This window comes from Ostrinia furnacalis, unplaced genomic scaffold (genome assembly GCF_004193835.3).
Source record: "Ostrinia furnacalis isolate ACB-3 unplaced genomic scaffold, ASM419383v2 OfSCF6976, whole genome shotgun sequence".
In the NCBI taxonomy this organism is placed as follows: Eukaryota; Metazoa; Arthropoda; class Insecta; order Lepidoptera; family Crambidae; genus Ostrinia; species Ostrinia furnacalis.
The window spans coordinates 61853-84335 of record NW_021137215.1 but is presented as its reverse complement, the minus strand read 5'-3'; the positions used below and the strand labels follow the sequence as shown (position 1 = coordinate 84335).

The window sequence follows — 22483 nt, the reverse complement described above, 5'->3', positions numbered from 1 at the left end:
GTCATTTTTACGACTAGTAAAAAGTAAGATAGTAAGATGAATTATTTTAGTTATTTGTTTACTTATAATAATATTTATTTATTTATTTCTTAGCTCTGTCTGATAATGGATCTGGAGGAGATGCAATGGCCACCTCCGTAACAAAACAATAGAACCCTATGGAGTTTGGGCTTGTGTGATTCGCCTTGACGAATATAACGTATCAAGGGTCCGATGATGGAGTTGTAAGGGGGCAGATTTATTTTTCACTATGTGACTGTCTTTATTTTGTACTTAATATATTTTACATATATACCTATTCGTGTTTCATTATGAATCGAAATATAAAAGACTTAATAAACTCTATTAAAAATTTAAATTAATTAATCAAGTTTGAATACCTCATTATACCTTAAAATTAATAACTTAAATCAAGTCTTAATACGGTCACGGCTCAAGATTTTTTTGTCCATTTCAGCGTTCTTTTTACTCTTTTGACGTTGCGTTGACAGCTTTTACCTAAATTCGCGCGGAATATTTTTGTGAAATGGCTCTTAACGGTAACTATAACGATAACCGGTGCTTTTTGTATGGAGTTCGACAGATTTTTGACGTTTGTTAAAGCTAAAGTAAGATGGTGCAACCCAGCTTTAGGAACGGAACCACAAAAATATGGTTTCAATTTTTTAAAATTAGGTCCTTAGATCTTTAGGTCTCTCGTAAATTAAACACAGGAATTAGGGATATAAAATCGTCTTTTATTTCTTTATTTCACTGTCAGATCAAAACATCAGTAAACATCAATATTTATATGATAGAAAATAGAAACTACACAGATTCATTGATCAATTCTTAGAATTATCAATACAATCATACATTACATATCTATGAAAGGCATTTCAGCAGTAATACTTAGTGCATTTGGACATAAGCGCTTTTTATTTCGTCCAGATTGGACATCATACAATATTGTTCTCTGATAATGATACATAATAGAGTTATCACATGAGTATAGAGACAGTATACAGCTGTAGGTCTTTGGTTTATTTATATTTATTTTTAATTCAGTATTAAAATCTAGTTTAAAGTTAATTATATCACTAAAGATTCTTAAGTCCATGTCGTTTCTACGACAAGTGTTTTTTTTACGAATAAAAGAGTAAGCTCTAAACATAACAATCGAAGCTAAATTATTCTCGAGTTTAAAGATTACACTGACCCGAGTGAAACCGAGGGCAAAAACTAGTGGTATATAAAGTTACCTGTAACCAGCAACTATTGTCATAATATGACATGCTATACCTATTAGAACATTATTCAAGAACCAATAAAACTGGCCTCTACTTTCAGTTACTGTTCCATACATTCTACACTCACTATACAACATATTCCTTTTGATTTCCTGAAATTTTAGGGGTATATTCTATGAATAAAAACTAGTCAAAATGTCCTAAGAATATGGATTTCTAAACGCATATTTTTGAAGATACTTATCAGAGTTTTGTATGTATGAAAAAATAAGGCTGAAAAATATGCTATTCGATTCCTTGAACTTTGAAGTGGTCTTAATACCCTAGAGTTCCAGGAATCAAAAAGAAGACGTTGTATTCCAACATACCTATTACCTACCACTTAACCAACACCACTTGTCACACTTTTTATCACTGAGCACTTTAATGTCCGTTCACAAATTCACTTGTTGCAGTTTATGCTTTAAGATGACGTCCAATTTCCATTATTATTGGAACATGATGTCTTGTAACGCAGCGGAAGTGATCGCAGAACGCGCAGGGATTTCGGACAGTATCGGTTCGGACAGTACTGGTTCGGACGGCCCCGGCTCGGACGCGTCCGAAGTCACCTCGGACTCTGAGCCGTCTTTAGATTCGTCTTTCTGTAAAGAAAAGAACATGTTTATGTTAATTTGAGTTTTCATAAAATTTTGTTTTAAAAAGGGGCCGTTCAAGTATTGTGATTTTTTGAATTATTCCAAAAACATATTATTATTATGTTTGTATGAATATGCAGTGGTTGAAACCAAATTTTGAAGTACCAGAATGTCGGTAGATAGGTGAACACTTTGTTGTACACCACACAAAACAAGAATGGAAAATACAAAAGGCACGCATAATTGAGGCGGTCTTTATCGCTTTAAAGCGGTCTCTTCCAGACTACCGACAAAGAGAACGTTCATTTTTGATCCTCATTTAATACAAACATTGAAATTTCCTCTAATAACTACAGTCAGTGCCTTCGAGACACAATTTTTTTTTTCAGCAACAATATTACGAATCGAATAATAGATTTATCTGCTAAATTGTATCTAAACTATCCCTCGCTTCCGAAAATAAGAAAAATATATCTTCCGTCACTATCGCCTATTAGTACCTCAATTATCTTTTAGGTCATAATATTAACTTACCATAGACGTCTCTATAAAAATAGGATTCCTCCAGGGCAAGCGGTAAGGACAGACAAAACGACTTTTTAAATATGTTTCTCATTCTCATCAGATTTTTCAAGTGTGCCTGGTTTATAGACCACGAACGAAACTTAAAAGTATCGATTTTGTACATAATTCTCGAAAACTGTAAGTATTTGTCTTAGTTTTCTGATTTGGTCAAGCAGGCACACTTGAGAACTAAAATTTGTTTAATATGAAGCTATGAAAGGTTGATCAATGACTTAATAATACTTTAAAATCATCAAAAAGAATCGAATTATAAAAAATCGACCATAGCAATAAAAAATATCAATAAATCGACCAAATCATGGCAAAGAAAAATTCGAAAATTATGGAAAAATCACCAAGCCTAATAAGAAAGCCGATTCAAAAAAATCATGGCAAAAAATAACAAACATTTAATTTTATGGGAGTCACCTTACAACTTAGTCATCAGTTGATTCGTCCTGTTTAGGAGAATCGGTTTCCCTCGAATCTGAACTCGAATCATCGTCTTTCTTCTTTTGCTGCGAGAAATATAACGTAATGTTGTTAACTATTTACTTATTTATATGCTTTCGATTTGAAAAGAAAACTAAATAAGGAAATTTTCCCAACCTTTTTTGAGACATTTTACTTAATTTCATCCCAAGGGGCTTGAATTTATCTTCGTGAGTCAATTAAAAGGTTTAATTTTGACTAGTCTACTTGTGATCCTAGTGGGGTTTAAAAATATTTTTATAGATCACAAAATACTTTCGGAAGACATTGATCAATTTATATTTTGTTTTAAAAGGGATGAAGCGGGGGTTGAAATATTTTTCCTATCAATTAGCTTAATAATACGTGCCTGCATATTGAACACGATATTACGTTCACCCCAAAGGGGATGAAATAGAGGTTGAAATCGTTTGTTTTTATCGCGTGTCATCCAAAGGCATGAAATGAGAGTTAAGTGTTTTAATAAGCTTTATTGTGAAATTTTGCCTGAATGGATATGGGTTAGAACGTATATTCAACAAATATTTTTACCAGGCGTATGAATGAAACGGGGAATGAATTTTTACTTAATATTGGGGGGATGAAATGGGGGTCGAAAATATTTTTTGCCCAATCGTTGGGGATGAAATGGGGGGTCGAAAATAATTTTACCGAATCGTGGGATATGAAACGGGGGTTGAAAATATTTTTTTCCGAATCGTGTAGGATGCAATAGGGTTCAAAAATATTTTACCATATCATGGGGGATGAAATGAGTCGAAAAAATTTTTTTAACCAAATCTTGAGGAATGAAAAAGGGTTGAATATTTAAATGTTAACGTACCCGCATATGAAACACCTGGTGCGCCGGCACGGGCGCGTGGTAGCGGCACAATGGCGCATTGCGGAGAAGAGCGGAGATGAGCGGTGTTTCATATACTAGCAATAGATTGACTGCTGACAGTTGCGCACAGCTCACACATTTCCTCTCGTCTTCGCACCGCTCCTTGGTGGAAACTGGGCCTCAATCGTAAGGGATGAAACGGGGTCGAATCACTGAATGTTTAAATGTTAACATACCCGCATGTGAAACACCTGGTGTGCCGGCACGGGCGCGTGGTATCTACACAATGGCGCGGCGGGCAGCAGCGGCACCGCCTCGCGACACGCGCCCACGCCGCGGGCCGACGAGCAAGGCACGAATAGCACCTGCAATAATTAACACCAAGAGTTGAAATAAATTGTATCTGTTTTTAAAAGACAACACTTAAGCCCGGTCTGTGAGCACGTAGAATTTCGTCCAATGACCCCGAGCTACCCATCCTTATCGCTCGCGCGTAATTATATTGCTCTCGCGCTCGCACACTCACTGCGGCCGCCCGTCGCACAGTCGCGAGTGCCGCACTAAGTGGCAAACATTGCATGTCTGCCACTTAGTACGGTGCAGGTATCTATAATATTATAAAAAAATCTATAATTAATTTTAGAAATTTTATTCTCAAATAAATATGAACTTAGGAATTAAGTTTTATAAATCTATGGATTTTTTTATAATATTATAGATACCTAGGTGACATGCAATGTTTGCCACTTAGTGCGGTGGGACCATGGTTAAAATAAATTACCCGTAGACCCACTGGCAAACACTGTTCAGAACGGTGGAACAACGGGTAAAAAAAATTACCCGTGGACCCACCAGGGGGACATGTTGGGGGGACCACGGGTAAAAGCCGCACGGCTATATCATGTTGATATCTAACATTTCACTACTTCCCCCGCATAAATTTACGAACGTCAAAAACAGTAGTTTGTCCAGCGCTGTAGATTTTAACCAATGACGATAGATGGCGCTTTTTAGACACGTCTTATTTATTTATTGAAATTTATTTGTCACATATCGTCATAAATTATATCCTATATGTTAATCATATATGTTATATTATAAACAATATATTTTATTGTTTATAACCCAGAATAATAATATTTATGACGATTTGTGACAAACCAAATTTCACGCGGGTGAAGCCGCGGGCAAAAGCTAGTAATAGATATTCTCACCTGGTTGGAATCATGCAGGATGTGCTTGAGGCAGTGCTTAGAAGCCGGTAGTACAGGGTTCCCGCATCGCACACTCTCTTCTGTGTAAGTACATCGACTTTGGGACGGTATCGGCCGGTTGGACGGCTCTGTGCCTTGCTGTAAGATAAATGATAATAAATTAAATACTGTACTTTTTCTTTGTTTTTGAAAATTAATATTATTAATTTGTATGGTATGGTAAAAATAATCCGGTTATCCGGATAAATTGTCAGCCGGATATAATGACCCGAGACATCCAGTTAATTTGGTTTCTGGACTTTTTCTTTTTGAAAATGAATATTAGTCATTTCTATGGTAAAAATAAAATTCTATGGTAAAGATACTGGGCAAAGTGTCAGCCAGATATAATGCCCATACATATCCGATATCCCACTCGACGTTCTAGTATCTATCCTAGATTGTATACAAATATAAACTAATCTAGATATTCCCTTAATGCTCTTGTGGTGTCTATTTAGTAACCAGCCAGATATCCGGACCAAATGTAACCCGGCACGGGTTATATGGATTCGAAATCATTCTGATATAGTGAAAAAAATTCACCCGGTTATTCGGGTATAATCTCATCCGGATAACTGGGTACAAACTCATCCAGCTTTTTTTAATGCAGAACAAGGCAGATATTTGATCGCAATCGCACCTAATTTTAAGTGCTTTGCAATGGAGGGAAGTCGAACCTTGACTACAAACTCCTATGATCTTCTGATTAATTTCGTTGCGGGTCCAATGACAGTTTAACTTTCCCCCGGGACAAACTTGACCTTCACTGGTTTTTATTGGCGGTCAAGCTGTAGATCCTGGCTACACAGGAGTTGCAGCGGTGGGAACGAGAGGTGGGAATAGTCCCGTATACATAACTTAGCGCGCTTGTGTGTTAGTTTTCTGGCCAGTACTGCATCCACCCCGTGACGTCGATGATGCGCCGCATAGGCTTTCAGTTTGCGCAGTTGTCGTCTCTCTCGCACAGTTAGAGGACATACATACTGATATTCGCTACTAGGTTCCTCAGTTAACCTCGAGCGTTTTATTGTCCATACGCTGGTATCAATTCAGATAAAGTAACCCGGATATCCCGATATAATGGCAGCCATATATCCATATCTAAACTCATCCGGATAACCGGTTATACTTTGTAATCCGGATAAAAGCTCCCCCGGATATCGGGCCGTTATCTTGCCCGGACAGTCGGTTATATCGTCCGGATATCCGGATAATATTACACCCGGTTATTGCCTCTTACCTTAGCGCGTTTGTGCGTCAGTTTCCTCGCTAGCACGGCGTCAACCCCGTGACGACGATGATGCGCCGCGTAGGCTTTCAGTTTGCGGAGTTGTCGTCTCTCTCGCACAGTTAAAGGGCCGCTGCGAGCTTGCAAGTTAATGCATACTGATATTCACTACTAAGTTTCCCGATTTACTTCGGCAGTTTATTCATCCGGACTCGGTTATAAACATATACGGATTTTCGGACACAGGACAGTATCCGGACGCTGGTATCCATCCAGGTAAAGTTACCCGGATATCCCGATATAATGGTAGCCATATAGCCATATCTAAACTCATCCGGATAACCGGTTATACTTTGTAATCCGGATAAAAGCTCCCCCGGATATCGGGCCGTTCTTGCCCGGACTATCGGTTATATCGTCATCCGGATATCCGGATAATATTACACCCGGTTATTGCCTCTTACCTTAGCGCGCTTGTGCGTCAGTTTCCTCGCTAGCACGGCGTCAACCCCGTGACGTCGATGATGCGCCGCGTAGGCTTTCAGTTTGCGCAGTTGTCGTCTCTCTCGCACAGTTTGAGGACCGCTACGCACTTGCAAGTTAATTCTACCTGATACTCACTACTGTTTCCCGGTTTACTTCGGCAGTTTATTCATCCGGACTCGGTTATAAACATATACGGATTTTCGGACACAGGACAGTATCCGGACGCTGGTATCAATCCAAATATAGTTACCCGGATATCCCGATATAATAGCAGCCATATGTCCATATCTAAACTCATCCGGATAACCGGTTATACAAGATTTTAAACTTTCGAGTTCCATTTCAACTAAAATAGTAAGACACGGGTCTAAACGCGACGTTTATTAATGGTTACATTCTATACTCACGGCTTGATGTTTCGGCTGCTATGCTGCAGCCGTGGTCACAAGCAGACTATAGCTATATTTTAACCGGTTATACTTTGTAATTTGGATAAAAGCTCCCCCGGATATCGGGCCGTTATCTTGCCCGGACTATCGGTTATATCATCCGGATTTCCGGATAATATTAAACCCGGTTATTGCCTCTTACCTTAGCGCGCTTGTGAGTCAGTTTCCTCGCTAGCACAGCATCCATTCCGTGACGTCGATGATGTGCCGCGTAGGCTTTCAGTTTGCGGAGTTGTCGTCTCTCTCTCACAGTTAGAGGACCGCTACGCGCTTGCAAGTTAATGCATACTGATATTCACTACTAAGTTTCCCGGTTTACTTCGGCGGTTTATTCATCCGGACTCGGTTATAAACATATACGGATTTTCGGACACAGGACAGTATCCGGACGCTGGTATCCATCCAGGTAAAGTTACCCGGATATCCCGATATAATGGTAGCCATATAGCCATATCTAAACTCATCCGGATAACCGGTTATACTTTGTAATCCGGATAAAAGCTCCCTCGGATATCGGGCCGTTCTTGCCCGGACTATCGGTTATATCGTCCGGATATCCGGATAATATTACACCCGGTTATTGCCTCTTACCTTAGCGCGCTTGTGAGTCAGTTTCCTCGCTAGTACAGCATCCATTCCGTGACGTCGATGATGTGCCGCGTAGGCCTTCAGTTTGCGGAGTTGTCGTCTCTCTCGCACAGTTAGAGGACCGCTGCGGGCTTGAGCGTTGATGCTACCTGTAATTAAGAAATTAATCATCATTATTTGAAGTATTTAAGTATGTTTATATCCGTTGTCTAGTACCCATAGTACAAGCTTTGCTTAGTTTGGGACTAGAAGCGCAGTGTAAAATGTCTAAGTATATTTATTATTATTTATTATTATTATTTATTATGAGGTCATCAGTCCATCTATACAGCAGTTTCAAAAATGATAGGGGGCATGGGGATGATAGAGGGGGCAAGGGAATGTTAAGTGGAACATTGCCTCTTATCAAAGGGAAGCAGGGGAAAGACAAGAGGTCCAGGGGGATGATAAGGGGGAGTAGGGGGATGTTGGAGGAGGCAGGGAGACGATAGGGAGGCAGGTTTCTGAAAGCTCAGAAGCTAGGAAACAGATATCTCAAGGCAGGGGGATGTTAGGGTGGGCATAGGTTGATAGGAAGGGCAGGGGGATGATAAAGGGGGCAGGGGGTTAATAGGGGGCAGGGTAATATTAGGGGGACATTTCCCCCTGTCGCAGAAACTGGGTAACTTAACAAGTAACCTAACTCGTGGTTAACTCAAAGGAGATGAACTGGGACAAAGGGAAGCAAGGGAAAGACAGGGGGCCAGAGGAATAGAGGGGAGTAGGGGAATGATAGGGGGGATAAAGGGGGAGGTTTCTGAAAACTTAGAAGCTAGGGGGCAGCTATCTTATACTAATAGCAATACTAGTAACTTACAGTAGGTCTCCTTCTCTGCCTTCAAAGCCCGCAGGTAGTTTCCGCGGTGCGTTTGTAGAAGTACCCTCAGTCTTGACAGCTGTCGCGTGTAGGCTTGTTGCAGCGACACTAGCACCGACCGCGTTTTTGTACATTTGGGCAGGGGTTGATAAGAAGGGCAGGGGGTTAATAGGGAGCAGGATGGTTAAAAGGGGGCAGGGTAATGTTAACTGACACTGCTTCTTACCAAGGGGAAGCAAGGGAAAGACGGGGCCAGAGGAATAGGGGGGAGTAGGGGAATGATAGAGGGGATAAAGGGGGAGGTTTCTGAAAACTTAGAAGCTAGGGGGGCAGCTATCTTATACTAATAGCAATAGTAGTAACTTACAGTAGGTCTCCTTCTCTGCCTTCAAGGCTCGCAGGTAGTTTCCGCGATGCGTTTGTTTATGAGCATTACATCTCAAGGCAGGGGGATCATAGGGTGGGCAGGGGTTGATAAGAAGGACAGGGGGTTAATAGGGAGCAGGAGAATGTTTAAAAGGGGCAGGGTAATGTTAAGGGGGACATTTCGCCCTATGTCAAAAACTGGGTAACTTACAGTAAGTCTCCTTTTCTGCCTTCAAAGCCCGTAGGTAGTTTCCGCGGTGCGTTTGTAAAAGTACCCTCAATCTTGACAGCTGTCGCGTGTAGGCTTGTTGCAGTGACACTAGCGCCGACCTCGCTTCTGACACTGCTTCTTCCGCTGTGTATACACCCGCTCGCCTGTGGAATATTATAAGATCGTTTAGTCACTACAGCAGGATCACAACTAATTTAATACTTTCAATTAAATACTTATTTATTTAAAAATTAAAATCTTTATTGCATGCACACAAAAATTGCAGTACAAAAGGAGAATTTAATGCCGTGTAGCACTCTACCAGTTAACCTTCAGGCCAATTAAAAAAAAAAAAACAAATAATTATAACAAAAATATAGAGAAATTAAAACTCCAATAGATGCAGGTTACGCTACCTTAGATAAATAAAATTTATGCTAAAGTTACATAGATTTCTACGCTAGATTAGGCATGTCTTGTAGACAACTTTTAGTACAATTTGCCGTTTTACGATTACTGATGACAAATGCATGGGCTGCGGAAGGCCTGTGGGCTGAGTGTAAGTACATCAAAAGTATTAAAAAGTATTTAAAAAATGTATGAAAATTTTAGTTTTTGAACGTTTTCCCTGTACAATCTGTCATACATAATGTCATTTTTGGACGTGCTCACTAGTGAGCGCGTTTGATGTAAACTCACACTAGGCCCTTGTGATGTTTGCTTATTTGTCCCTTGTCACTTGGACGTCTATTTGACATCCTTGATCACACATTGTCACGTAATCTACATCTGACGCTGTCATTCTAGTTTGGTGCCGTCGGGTCCCAACGTCACGCTGTCACAGTCACTTTCACAGCTCCTTAGTCCGTGTTGACAGTCACTGTCACTATACTTACCACAGAGGCTGCGTCTCGCACGGCGCTTCATCGCTGTCACTATCGCACTCTCGTATGGTGCCGTCGGGACCCAACGTCACGCTGTCACAGTCACTGTCACAGCTCCTTAGTCTGTGTGTTGACAGTCGCTGTCACTACACTCACCACAGAGGCTGCGTCTCGCAAGGCGCCTCATCGCTGTCACTGTCGCACTCTCGTATGGTGCCGTCGGGACCCAACGTCACGCTGTCACAGTCACTGTCACAGCTCCTTAGTCTGTGTTGACAGTCGCTGTCACTATACTCACCACAGAGGCTGCGTCTCGCACGGCGCTTCGTCGCTGTCACTGTCGCACTCTCGTATGGTGCCGTCGGGACCCAACGTCACGCTGTCACAGTCACTGTCACAGCTCCTTAGTGTGTGTTGACAATCGCTGTCACTATACTCACCACAGAGGCTGCGTCTCGCAAGGCGCCTCATCGCTGTCACTGTCGCACTCTCGTATGGTGCCGTCGGGACCCAACGTCACGCTGTCACAGTCACTGTCACTCGCACTGGCACACTCCATGATCGAAGCCGAGTATTGCGCGTTGACAGCTGTGGCGTCGATTTGTTCTGGAGAAAAATAATAAATAAATTGTTTATTCATGAGAGAAGAGCCTTATAATAACTTTTTATGCTAGTGTTTAAATACATAGGTCATAGTGTTTTTTAGCCTAAACTAGGTTAGTAATAGTCACAGTCAAATAATTGTTTGGAAGGAAGTGGACAAGCAAAGTAAAATGGTGTAGGTAATTATTGCAGTTAATACTTAGAATCAGTCAAAACATTTTTTGACTGCAAAAAATCTGTCAAAAGTGTGAAATCAAAATNGGTCACCATAACTCCTCCCTCCTTAAGACCAAAATTACCTAAATGAATAATTGAAATTTGGTGTAATTTTGTCCAGATTACATTATACCCGTAGAGAACTTTATCGATGCTTATGCATAATTTTAACATAATACAATTATATATTAAATACATGTTTCGTTATACAATGTTAATAAATGTGTTAATAAAAAATTATGAACAATAAAATGGTTTTACTCAGCATAATGGGGTGCTCAATTATAAGCTAACCCTACACCATATAAAAATATTAAAAGTATTGAAGAATACAATTCAAGTCCTACACCATAAATTGATTACATCTATATAAAAATACATTTGAATACATTTTAGCTTAGGAGCTAATATAATGTGATATATGCTTCTGAACTTATAAAGTTCTTCTTATCGTTTGACACAACGATAGGGACGACTAGTCACTCATAAAACTTTTACAGTAATTCATATTAATTCAATTCAATAATAATTCATTTTGACAATAATTCATAATAATTCATTTCGAACCTTAGTTCTGACGTCATTCATTAGACGATTAGTCAATTATACACACTTTTACATTTTCATATTAAAATTCACATTTTGTGATATTCGTTACACGTTTCATAGCAACATTCAAATATATGTGTTAATTTACACATTTCATAAAAATTCATTACGCATTTCATATAAAATACACATTTCGTGTTATACATACAATTTTCATTTCATTACGCGTTTCATATAAAATACACATTTCGTGTTATACATATAATTTTCATTTCATTACTCGTTTCATATAAAATACACATTTCGTGTTATACATATAATTTTCATTTCATTACGCGTTTCATACAAAATACACATTTAGTGTTATTTGTTATACATAATACAATTCATATTTCCTTTTATCAGCGAATTCAATAATTATTATTCATTTTTCACATACTAGCGAATTTATTAATATTACCCGTAACAGTGAATTGGATAATTCATTTATTACTTTGATTAGCGAATTCAATTATTCATTTTAAAATCATTTAGTAAGGCCACCCACGATATCCAAGAAATTTACCAATTTCACCTACAGTGTTGGTTATTTTCCTCAACGGCTCATTGTTGCTCGTTGACGGCTGCCTAGGCTCTAATGATACAGGTTCATTGTTACTAGTTGAAGGTCTAGGCTCTAATTGTTCATTGCTCGTCGAAGGTCTAGGCTCTTGATCAGGCTTTTCTAAGGGTTTGATCGTCTTTAACTCGCGAGATTCTTCAGAAGTCTTTTCAGGTCTTTTAACATTTTTAATAGGGACTGTTGTTTCCCTCTGCCCGATTTTGATCGGAACTACATTTCTTTCAACCTCACCTATTACCTGAGCTTTTTCATAACGGGGTTTATCCTTCCCTTTACGTTTATTAACGAGTTTTGTATAGATTTCATCGCCTATTTCTAAATTAATTTTATCACCTGGTTTAGTGCGATTAAGTTTTTCATTACGGAGCTTTTCCGAAATATATTTATATAAATATGAAGTTCTTTTGGCATGATCCTTCATCATTTGTTGAACATAAGTTTTTTGAAAATCATTATTAAATACCGAATTTAAGTCAGTATGAGCAAATACAACTTCAAAAGGACTTAAGCCTGTGGCTGAATGAATAGTGTTGTTATAAGCCATTATAGCATAATTCATTACAGTTGCTGCGTCACTTACCTTTTGTTCATACTTAGCTAATCTATAAATTTCAATAATTGTCGAATGAAAACGTTCTACTATTCCCATTGAGTTTGGGTTATTTGGCGTTCCTATATGAAGGTTAATTTTATAAAATGCCAATGTTTCTTTCATTAATGCATTATTAAATTCTGAACCTGGATCACAACTTATTTTATTTGGTGTTCCATAAAATGAGAAGTACTTTATTAATGCTCTAATTGTTTCCGGCGTTGATTTATTTTGAACTTCAATTGCTTGTCCTAATTTAGAAAATGCATCTACAATTGTTAAATAAGTTTTTCCTTCAATAGAGAATAAATCTATAAAAATCTCTTGAAATGGTTTAGATTGTGTTTGCGTTATCAAAGTTTCAGGATTAATGGGGTGTCTATCGTATTTCATACGTTTACATAAATCGCAAGAGTTAATTACTGTTGCTACTGTTTGTGCCATATTCGGCCAATAATAATTTCTTTTAATTCTAATAAGCGTTTCTTTAATTCCCCTGTGACATGTTTTTCCTTCGTGATAATTTTGTACTAACTGTTTTTGTGCATCTTCATCGTCTAAATAAATTACACGTTCCGTGCATTCAAAAATTTGTACGGGATTATTTTTATACAATTCAAGGTAAATTTTAGAGAATGATTTCCTAAATTCTTTATGATCGTAAAATATAAAAATTCTTTTATCATTTGGAATATTATCCTTTAAAAATTGTCTAATTAAATCTTCGTTATCAATTGGTAATCTAACTTCAATAATTTTCTGTTTATCGCGTGACTTTTCGTTAATTTTTATTTCATTTTTATACCAACGAATAATAATAATTTGATAAGGTTTACTATCAATTGCCTCGTTTAAAATAGGAATACCGTCAACTCTAAATGTTTGTGACTCATTGTCGGATTCTGATGCTGTCAGTGTTTCTGCGGAATCTACTGAACTAATAGATCGAGAGTCATCACCGTCTGTGGCGGCTGTCGAGTCATTTACCTGAGTATAATTTAATCTAATCCGAGAAAGTGCGTCAGCATTTGAATTTTGCTTTCCACTTCTGTATATTATCTCAAAATCATATTCCTGTAAACGTAATCTCCATCTCGTTAATTTACTATTAGGTTCTTGAAGAGAATATAACCATACTAAAGGCCTATGATCAGTGTAAATTAAAAATTTTCTTCCATATAAATATGGTCTAAAATGTTTAGTTGCCCATAATACAGCTAAAAGCTCTTTTTCGATTGCACTGTATTTAGTTTCCGCGTCGCTAAGTGTTCGACTCGCGTAAGCAATTGGCTTATCTTGACCTATACTTCCTTGCGATAAAACCGCACCTAACGCAATGTTCGAAGCGTCAGTTGTTAAAACGAACGGTTTTGTAAAATCCGGGAACTGTAACAATGGGGCATTAACTAACAGTTCCTTACAGGTTTCGAATGCTTTCACGTAGTCAGCGTCCTTTGACCTTACTGCGTGGTTTTTCTTTAGGCAATGGGTTAACGGTTTAGTGATTTTTGCAAAATCTTTAACAAATCTTCTATAGTATCCTATCAATCCTAAGAATGATTTTATTTCCTTAGTAGTTTTGGGAATTGGGTAATTTAGAATTGCTTTAATTTTGTCCTCGTTAGGTTTAAGACCTTCTTTCGTAATTGTATGACCTAAGTATAATACTTCTTTCTTTAGAAATTCTGACTTATCCAATTGGACTTTTAAATTAGCATTTTTTAGCGTTTCAAAAATTATTTTAAGCTTTTTAATGTGGTCAATAAAGCTATTTGAAAATATAATTATGTCATCTAAATAAACTAGACAATGCTCCCCTTGGAGACCTTTTAATACATTGTCCATCGTCCTTTGGAATGTAGCTGGTGCCGTCTTTAAACCAAATGGCATCCTTTTAAATTCGTAATGACCAAATTGTGTTGAGAAAGCAGTTTTCGGTATGTCTTCCTCTTTTATCTCGATTTGATGATAGCCACTAGCTAAGTCTAGGGTCGTAAAATATGTACTGTTGCCTAATTTATCAAATAAATCATTTATATTGGGAAGTGGATATTTATCATCTACCGTTATTTCATTTAATTTGCGGTAGTCCACGACCATTCTATATTTTTGTTCTCCTGAAGCGTCCAATTTCTTCGATACTAAATGAACTGGTGCACTCCAAGGTGAAAAACTAGGTTGAATTACATTATCTGCAAGTAATTTATCAATTTGAGACTTAATTTCAGCTGTTTGAGCTGGTGGTTGTCGATAGGCTTTGACAAAAATTGGATTATCATGTTTAGTACGAATACAGTGTTTAATTTCATGCGTAAACGATAATGGTAATCCTTCGCAATAAAATATGTCCCGAAATTCATAGCATAAATTATTTAATTCATCCCTTTCATTTAAATTTGTAATATGATCTAATCGCAATTTAATTAAATTTTGTGTTAAAAGTTGATCTTCATTGTTAAAATAATTATCATTAATATAAAAAGATTTTATGATTGTTTCATCCGTAATTTCGAATGGATAAAATATGCTCAAAATTAATTCTCTATCCAATTCATTATTAATAAATGTTTCCGCGAAACCTTCTTCACATGTTACTAAGGCACGGGGCATCGTAACCTTTTCTCTGAATTCTACGGAAGGTAGAAATCCTTTTCCGTTATATAAATCGGTGGGAACTTTGACAAGTTGCGAACAATGCGGTTGTAAAACTAAACGCATGGGTTTAAACTGAGGATTAAATCTTATGGATAAGACTAAGTTTCCAATTTTGAATTTATAAGTTTTCAAATCTAATTCAACTCCAAGTCGTGACATAAAATCAATTCCTATTAATCCATCATATTCCGGTGAAAAATCAAATATATAAAATTTATGTATTTCGTCTATATCAAATATATTTTTAAATGATATTGGTACACACCCGTTATGCTTACTATGAGCATGTGTACTAACGATTTCAAAAGTTTCATTTTTAATTTCATTTGGGAAATATTTTTCTACTAATTTTGAACTAATAAAAGATCTAGCGCTCCCTGTGTCTATCATAAAATTCGCATTAAATTGCTCGATCCTAATATAAGGTAATTTAGATTTTATGACTCCTATCTCTGTGCTGAAGTTGAGGCTTTTACGTGAAAATTCACTTTAGGCTTTGTATAAGAAGTGGACGGCATGTCCATATTATTATCAACTTCGTCTACACCTTGCATATTTAAGCAATTCAAAGGTTGCTGGGTCAGTGAGTTGTTACCGTTGGTTTCCGGTATGGGCGTCATCATTGACCTTGCATTTTGTAAGCGGTTCGATTGGTCAAAATTTCTCGAAGTTTGAGACTGCTGATACCGATAATTATTCAATGATTGCGGTCTGTTAAATTGACCTCTATTATATTGATTTTGCGGAGCCCTATTAAATTGATTTTGTGGAGCCCTGTTAAAATGATTTAGTGGAGCCCTATTAAATTGATTTAGTGGAGCCCTATTAAATTGATTTTGTGGAGCCCTGTTCTGTCCGTAATTTGGATGACGGGGGTGCCATGAGCTCTGAGGTAGTTGGGNAATTAATATTAAGTTACTGTTTATAACTTTATACTAAGCAAGGGGTAAAGTCTCTGACCAGCGTCCCGTAGTTATATAATAATATCATAAGTGCCACTTGTGGTCTAAACTGTATAAATATTTTTGATTTTGATTTTGATTACCTATATTTATTCACGCGTTAAACACTAATTTCTTAAGTGACGTTTACTATTAGAAATATCTTTTGAAATAAAATGTTCAACATGAATATTACGACCTGATAAAAGTAGCAAGAAGGCGCTGGATGCGGGCCGCTACCAACCGTGCGATGTGGAAGTCATTGGGGGAGGCCTATGTTCAGCAGTGGACGTCCTGTGGCTGTGATGATGATGATGCATAATATTGAGTTACTGTAAATACTAAGCAAGGAGTTAAGAATCTGACCAACGGTCCGTAGTTACAGTAGTTACCTATATTTATTCACGCGTTAAGCATTAACTTCTGAAGAGACGTATACTATTACAAATATCTTTTGAAATTAATATTCAACACGCATATTAAGGCGATTATCACACTGCACCGCGCTCCGCCGCGGTACGCGGGACGACAGATTTAATCATTATATGCAAGTACCTCACTTTGTATAGAAAACAAGCGCGGCACAACATACTAACAACGCGTTTGTGCGCGGGATTCGTTATAATTATGTCGACACGCGGACCACGGCGGAGCGCGGTGCAGTGTGATAATCGACTAACTGTTAATACTGAGCAAGAGGTTAAGTCTGTGACCAGCGTTCCGTTTAGAACGGCGGCATTTTAATTGCCGCTCGCCCCACGCCGCCCGCCCTCGCGTATTGAAAACCATCGCAAGCAGAGTTGTTTGACTTAGGCAGTGCCACCGTAATGACTTGGCCAGGGAGGGGAAAAAATAACGGTATTTTTAAAATGGACATTAGGTTACGACTTTATTTAAAACATTAAGTCTGAGTTGCACCACCTGATTTAAATCGTAACTATAAGCCTAGGCGTAAACCATCGATTTTTAGTCGGCCGATAGTTTAGTCGGGCAGTTGATCAGTATGGGCATGTATGGAAGTGCGCACATTAAGTACACCGATTTGATTTGGCCGATTCTTCATACAAATTAAAATCGGGCCCAACTATCGGCCAACTAAAAATCGGCGGTCTGCGCCTAGTCTAAAGATAACCGGTGTGTTTAATTGTATGCGGTACTTAACTTAGTTATCTTTCAAAAATAGCTGGACCAATTTTGACAGGTATTTGACTATTGCTTTTAAATAAAAAACATTAGAAGCTTTTATTTCATAACCAACTTACTCAATAAAAAATAATATATTAAATGATATCTATGTTCATCAGGGAATTTATTTATTAGTACATAACACTTGTAATGTAAGCTTACAGAGCGTAAGGATTCTAAGCCAGCTCAATACAAACAAATAATCAAATCTTTTCTTCTAATGTTAGCGTAGAAGAAAAGGAGCACTGGTCTTTAGTTTCCACTTCAGGAGCAGCACTCAAGTAGAAACATATGAAAGAATCTAATATTGATTGTTATAAATTAATATATTTGCTGATCTAAATATAATAAATACTGAAATATTGTAAACGTTACCAAATAACGGTATTATTTCCCATCACTATTGCGGCAGGTCAAGTGGTCGGAAACGTTACGGCGATATTTGAATTTTTAAAGCGGCGTTTACGCGCGGCTCACAGCTCCACTGGGGCGACTAAAATAACGGTATTTTTTAGGATTTTTGCGCATGAAGCCAAAAAATGTGCGTCGTTTTTTACGAAACGCTTTTAAGCTGCACGTATTCAAAAACATTATTTCAGCGCTCATATGACAAAAGAAAAATGTTTCACGCCTGAATTCCTATACGATCAATTTATTTTATCAACTTATCTGACAATTGACATCTGGCAATCTGACATTGGGACGTGTAAAAGTGCTTTTTAAAAGCCTATTTGCAAAAATAAATTAATTTTATGATTTTATTATTATTAGAGACTACACTTACTACTTAGAGTTAGCCTGTATTCTTCTCTCTACATTAATCTTTTTTTTTTCTCTTTATTTGGGGCAACAAACAATAACATTGAGGGCTTATGTACTAAATCTTTGCTTTATTAACTTAGGTCTAAAAAGAAACTGTTCTACACTCGCGAGCAAAAGTATGGCTCTACTTGTTCCGAGCGACCGTAAGAAGATAAATAAAAATGGTACTATTTTAAAGGTAATATTTAATACTTTAAATTGATACTATAGATACATACATAGTCATTCAGTTCTTATGATGGCTTGGAACCAAACACAACGGGGTGATTCCATATTATACTTTTGCTCGTAAGTATAGATGAGCTGCTACTTTTTTTTTTGGAAATGATCGTGTTAAAAACGAAACAAAATAATAAGTATTTTGTCAGTCTCTAATACCACAAAAGTTGTGGTCCCCATACAGATGTATTCAAACGTTGGCGGAACGAATCGCCGCCGTAACGTAACGAGTCCGTCTACCCTCCAATTAGGCGCCTCAAGGACTGGTTCTGAGGCTAGGTCTTATCTGCGTTCTAATGAAAGAGTTAAAATTCATAAACTCTTCCTAGGTTGACTTCAAAGGTTTTTCCGACTAGTTATTGGAGAGGCCATAGATTATATTATGGTAAAGAAGCTACAACGTCACTATTTTGCCATTTTATCGATATCAAAGCTACTCGTACTAAAATTACTATACAGGGTGTTAGGTAAATGGGTATATGAGCCGACACTAGCCCATGTTAACATGGGCATATAAATGGTATGGTGAAGTCAGTTTGATATCATGATGTTATTTTTTTTAATTTTCATACAAAATAAATTTTATAAAATCCTTTGCATACAGCATTAGGTCCGCTTTTTTATTTTAATTTAATTTTAATTTTGTTTTGAGCTTTGATAATGTAAAAAAACACCATAATAAATTAATTTATAATTGTATTCGTTGCATGCTGCTGTCTTTCCCGAATACTATGACCCGGGCCTTTTTAAGGCGAGGTTGAATAGGCACTTACAGGACAGATACCTANTAGTTGGGTTGTATAGTTTGATTTATTAAAATTTGGTTTTCCAACTTTCTTATCTTTTTGCCTTAAACTATACTGTTGATAGAAGTTTTCTTCTTCTAATACAATTTCTAATGCTTCCTCTAAAGTGGATGGAGCTTTTAATCTAACGATTCGCACCAAATCTTCCGATAAATTATACAGAAAAACATTGAATGCCGTATTGTCATATATTCGCGTTTTACTCTCCCTTAGAGCCTTATCAGTGATCAAGTTGACCTTGGCGATTAAATTACTTCGTACACTTTGAATACGATGACAAAAATCTAAATATCTTTCCTTAGGTCTAATCTGCATTGATTCTAATTTAATTGCAATGCATCCTTCAGATCTAGGATCACCGAAATGTTGAGTCAATAACGCTTTTAATTCTTCGTAAGTGGTAATATTTTGTCTTTCACTTATTAAAGTGGCTGCTCTTCCTGCCAAACGACTAGTTAGAACATGAAGATTAAAAAGGTCTTGCTCACCTCCTTCGTTAAAGTGAGAAAGAATAAATTCGCATTTTTGCAAATATAAATTCAATTGCTTATAATCGCCATCAAAAATTGGAATAAGTTTGACCATTTCCTGGGGTATAGCCGTAATAGTAACCATTTTTAAAGTTGAATTCGCTTTACAATATTAATTCGCTTTACAAAATTAATTCACTTTCAAAATTAATTCACTTTCAAATAATTCGCTTTACAATAAATTTAATTAACTTTCAAATAATTCGCTTAACAATCAATTTAATTCACTTTTCAATTAATTCACTTTCAAAATAATTCACTTTTCAATAGAAATTCGCTTTACAATGAAATTCGCTTTATAATTTTAATTCTGCTAAGAAATTCAAAACCTATATTTTCCGATCTTGATTCGAAGCTTTTACAAAATTATTCAAAACCTATATTTTCCGATCTTAAATAAAATTATGCTTGGCGGTGGTGTTCCGCTTGCATCAACACTTGCATATAATAATTATAAAGATCTGATAACTTTTTGAGTAAAGTATATATCAGTGATAAAATTGCGCGTAACCACACCCTTTCGTCTCCTCTGTTACAATGGAGGTGGTGTCTGTGCATTAAAACAAAAATAAAATACAAACGAAAAAATAAAATGTTAAGGATGGATAATTGTAAGATTAATTACCCAACCGATTCTACCATCGGGAATAGGGAAGTCAAAATTAAAATTGTACCGTTGCTGTCGTCGCTGTAGCTCTGCTTCCTTAGCTCACCCGGTCGTCAAAAGACTTGTTCTCGGCGTTGTCCTTGGGCTGCGGCTGCTCTGTGCTGACCCGCTGCGGCTGCTCTGCTGGCTGGCTCGCGGTGCGCTCGGCTGGCTGGCTCGCTGAGTTGCCTTGACGTTGCGTCGTCGAACTTGGGTTGAGTTTCTTCGATTCGCCGTTTCTTCAGGTTAAATTATTTATTTGATGGAGGTCGCGATCGTATTTGATTCGTTGAAACGAATGCTCACTATCCGAAGTAAGCCACGACGCGATCCTACCGACTGCGCCANAGAAATGTTAGATTATAAGCCTAACCTTGTAATTAAATTAAAATAAAAATAAAAAATGATGATTTTAATAATATTGTCGATGGTAAATAGTCAATACGATATTCTCGATTGTTTGCGACACATTGTAATACATACTGTTAATAGCTGATGGAGTGGACTGTACTTATATTACTGAGATAGGCCTGCTGGAATGGATGCAAGAAGCTATGTAAGGAAAATCTCCAAAAGGGCCAAAAGAGTTTATTTGCTCAAGACATTAAAATAGACAAGAGACAGTGAAAAAGCAACTTCAAAATCCATAAAAAAAAATTTAAAAAAATAAAAATCCATAAAATATCAAAAGAAGATTGCTGGCCAAACTGCCAGCAACACAGACTATGTACTAAGATTTCGATTATAATGAGTTTATATTAGAATTTTGTAGTATCCATAGTTCCTGGATACACAAAATACGGTAAAAAATGCCAGCTTATTAGAAGTTCAGCTATTGCACATAAAATAAGTACAAAAATGGTACAACTGGATAAAGATAATTTAAGAACTTTCTCGAACAATGACCATCGATATCGACTTTTCTACATCACTATCACGGTCTTCCTTCCACTTTCTTTGACGTTATAAAACTTTTATGAATGAGGTTAAAACTATAAGGATGACACTAATCCATTACCCAGTTTGAGGAAATGCGTCAGAAATTAAATGTGACATCAAAGGACGAAGCACACTTATCAACCCGCAAACGGATCGTAACGGTATCAACTCGAGGCGGTCAGTATTCTTTGTATGTACGTACTGCAATGCACACTTATCCGCACCGTAACGTAAACGCCTCGCCTCGTTTGACAGCACGTTGATCCCTTTCCGGGTTGATAAGTGTGCTATGCCCTTAATGTTTAGTTCTCTCACTATTTTTTTTATGTGACAGGAGGCAAACGAACAAACGGATCACCTGATAGTAAGTTATTACCGTCGCCCATAGACACCCGCTTGGCCGCAGTCTCGCGTTACAGGTGCGTTGCCGGCCTTTAAGGTACTATTACACTAAGGAAGATACTATTGCACTAGAAGCTCACATTGCCCTTAATTATAAAATGTAAACTCCTCACGTAAACCTGATAAGCCATCTAAACTTTTTCTGTTTGAGGACTAAGTACAGATACGGATGCAGAATAATTTTGAGCTTTTTTTTCTTAAGCTAAGGGTTCAAAATTCTTATCAGTCTATGTTACTTTAATGCCAAATGACTATACTTCTATGATTTGTGATACTCTACATTGTACATACAACCCAAAAAATAATTTGGGGTCCTTGGGATAGGTGAGCAAGATTTTTTCTATTTTTGATTTTTACCTCATCACGAACTAAAAATTCCTATGAATGGTATACACGATTTAAACAGAAAAACAAAGCAAGTGATCTACAAAACCTTGGGTACCTTTGGTCTGGACCTGCATCTGGATGCAGGATAGTTTAATACGCAATATTGAATAACCTAGCAAACTTGAGAGCCAGTAACTCTACCACACTAAACTTAAATACCGATAGAGTTAGTTTAGTAGAGGGTCCGTGATGTAATTAATATATCTCAATGGAAACTACATCAAGAAATACTATAAGTTTACTAGCATCTGCTCACGACTTCATCCACGTGAAATTTAGTTTGTCAAATTAATTTCATT

At 37.2% G+C, this 22483-nt stretch overlaps 1 protein-coding gene across 1 annotated transcript; it reads right to left on the bottom strand.

Annotated features, from left to right (window-relative positions):
• Nucleotides 1-716: 716 nt before the first annotated feature.
• LOC114363070 (KAT8 regulatory NSL complex subunit 2-like) lies at nt 717-20695 on the bottom strand (the record flags this gene model as incomplete). The annotated part of the gene is made up of 9 exons (XM_028318676.1): nt 717-1873; nt 3983-4111; nt 4961-5098; nt 7757-7902; nt 9187-9350; nt 10369-10438; nt 10581-10721; nt 12004-12298; nt 20524-20695. Coding segments are annotated over 9 exons (1411 nt in total), but the record flags the coding sequence as incomplete, so codon positions are not given.
• Between the last annotated feature and the right edge of the window lie 1788 nt (nt 20696-22483).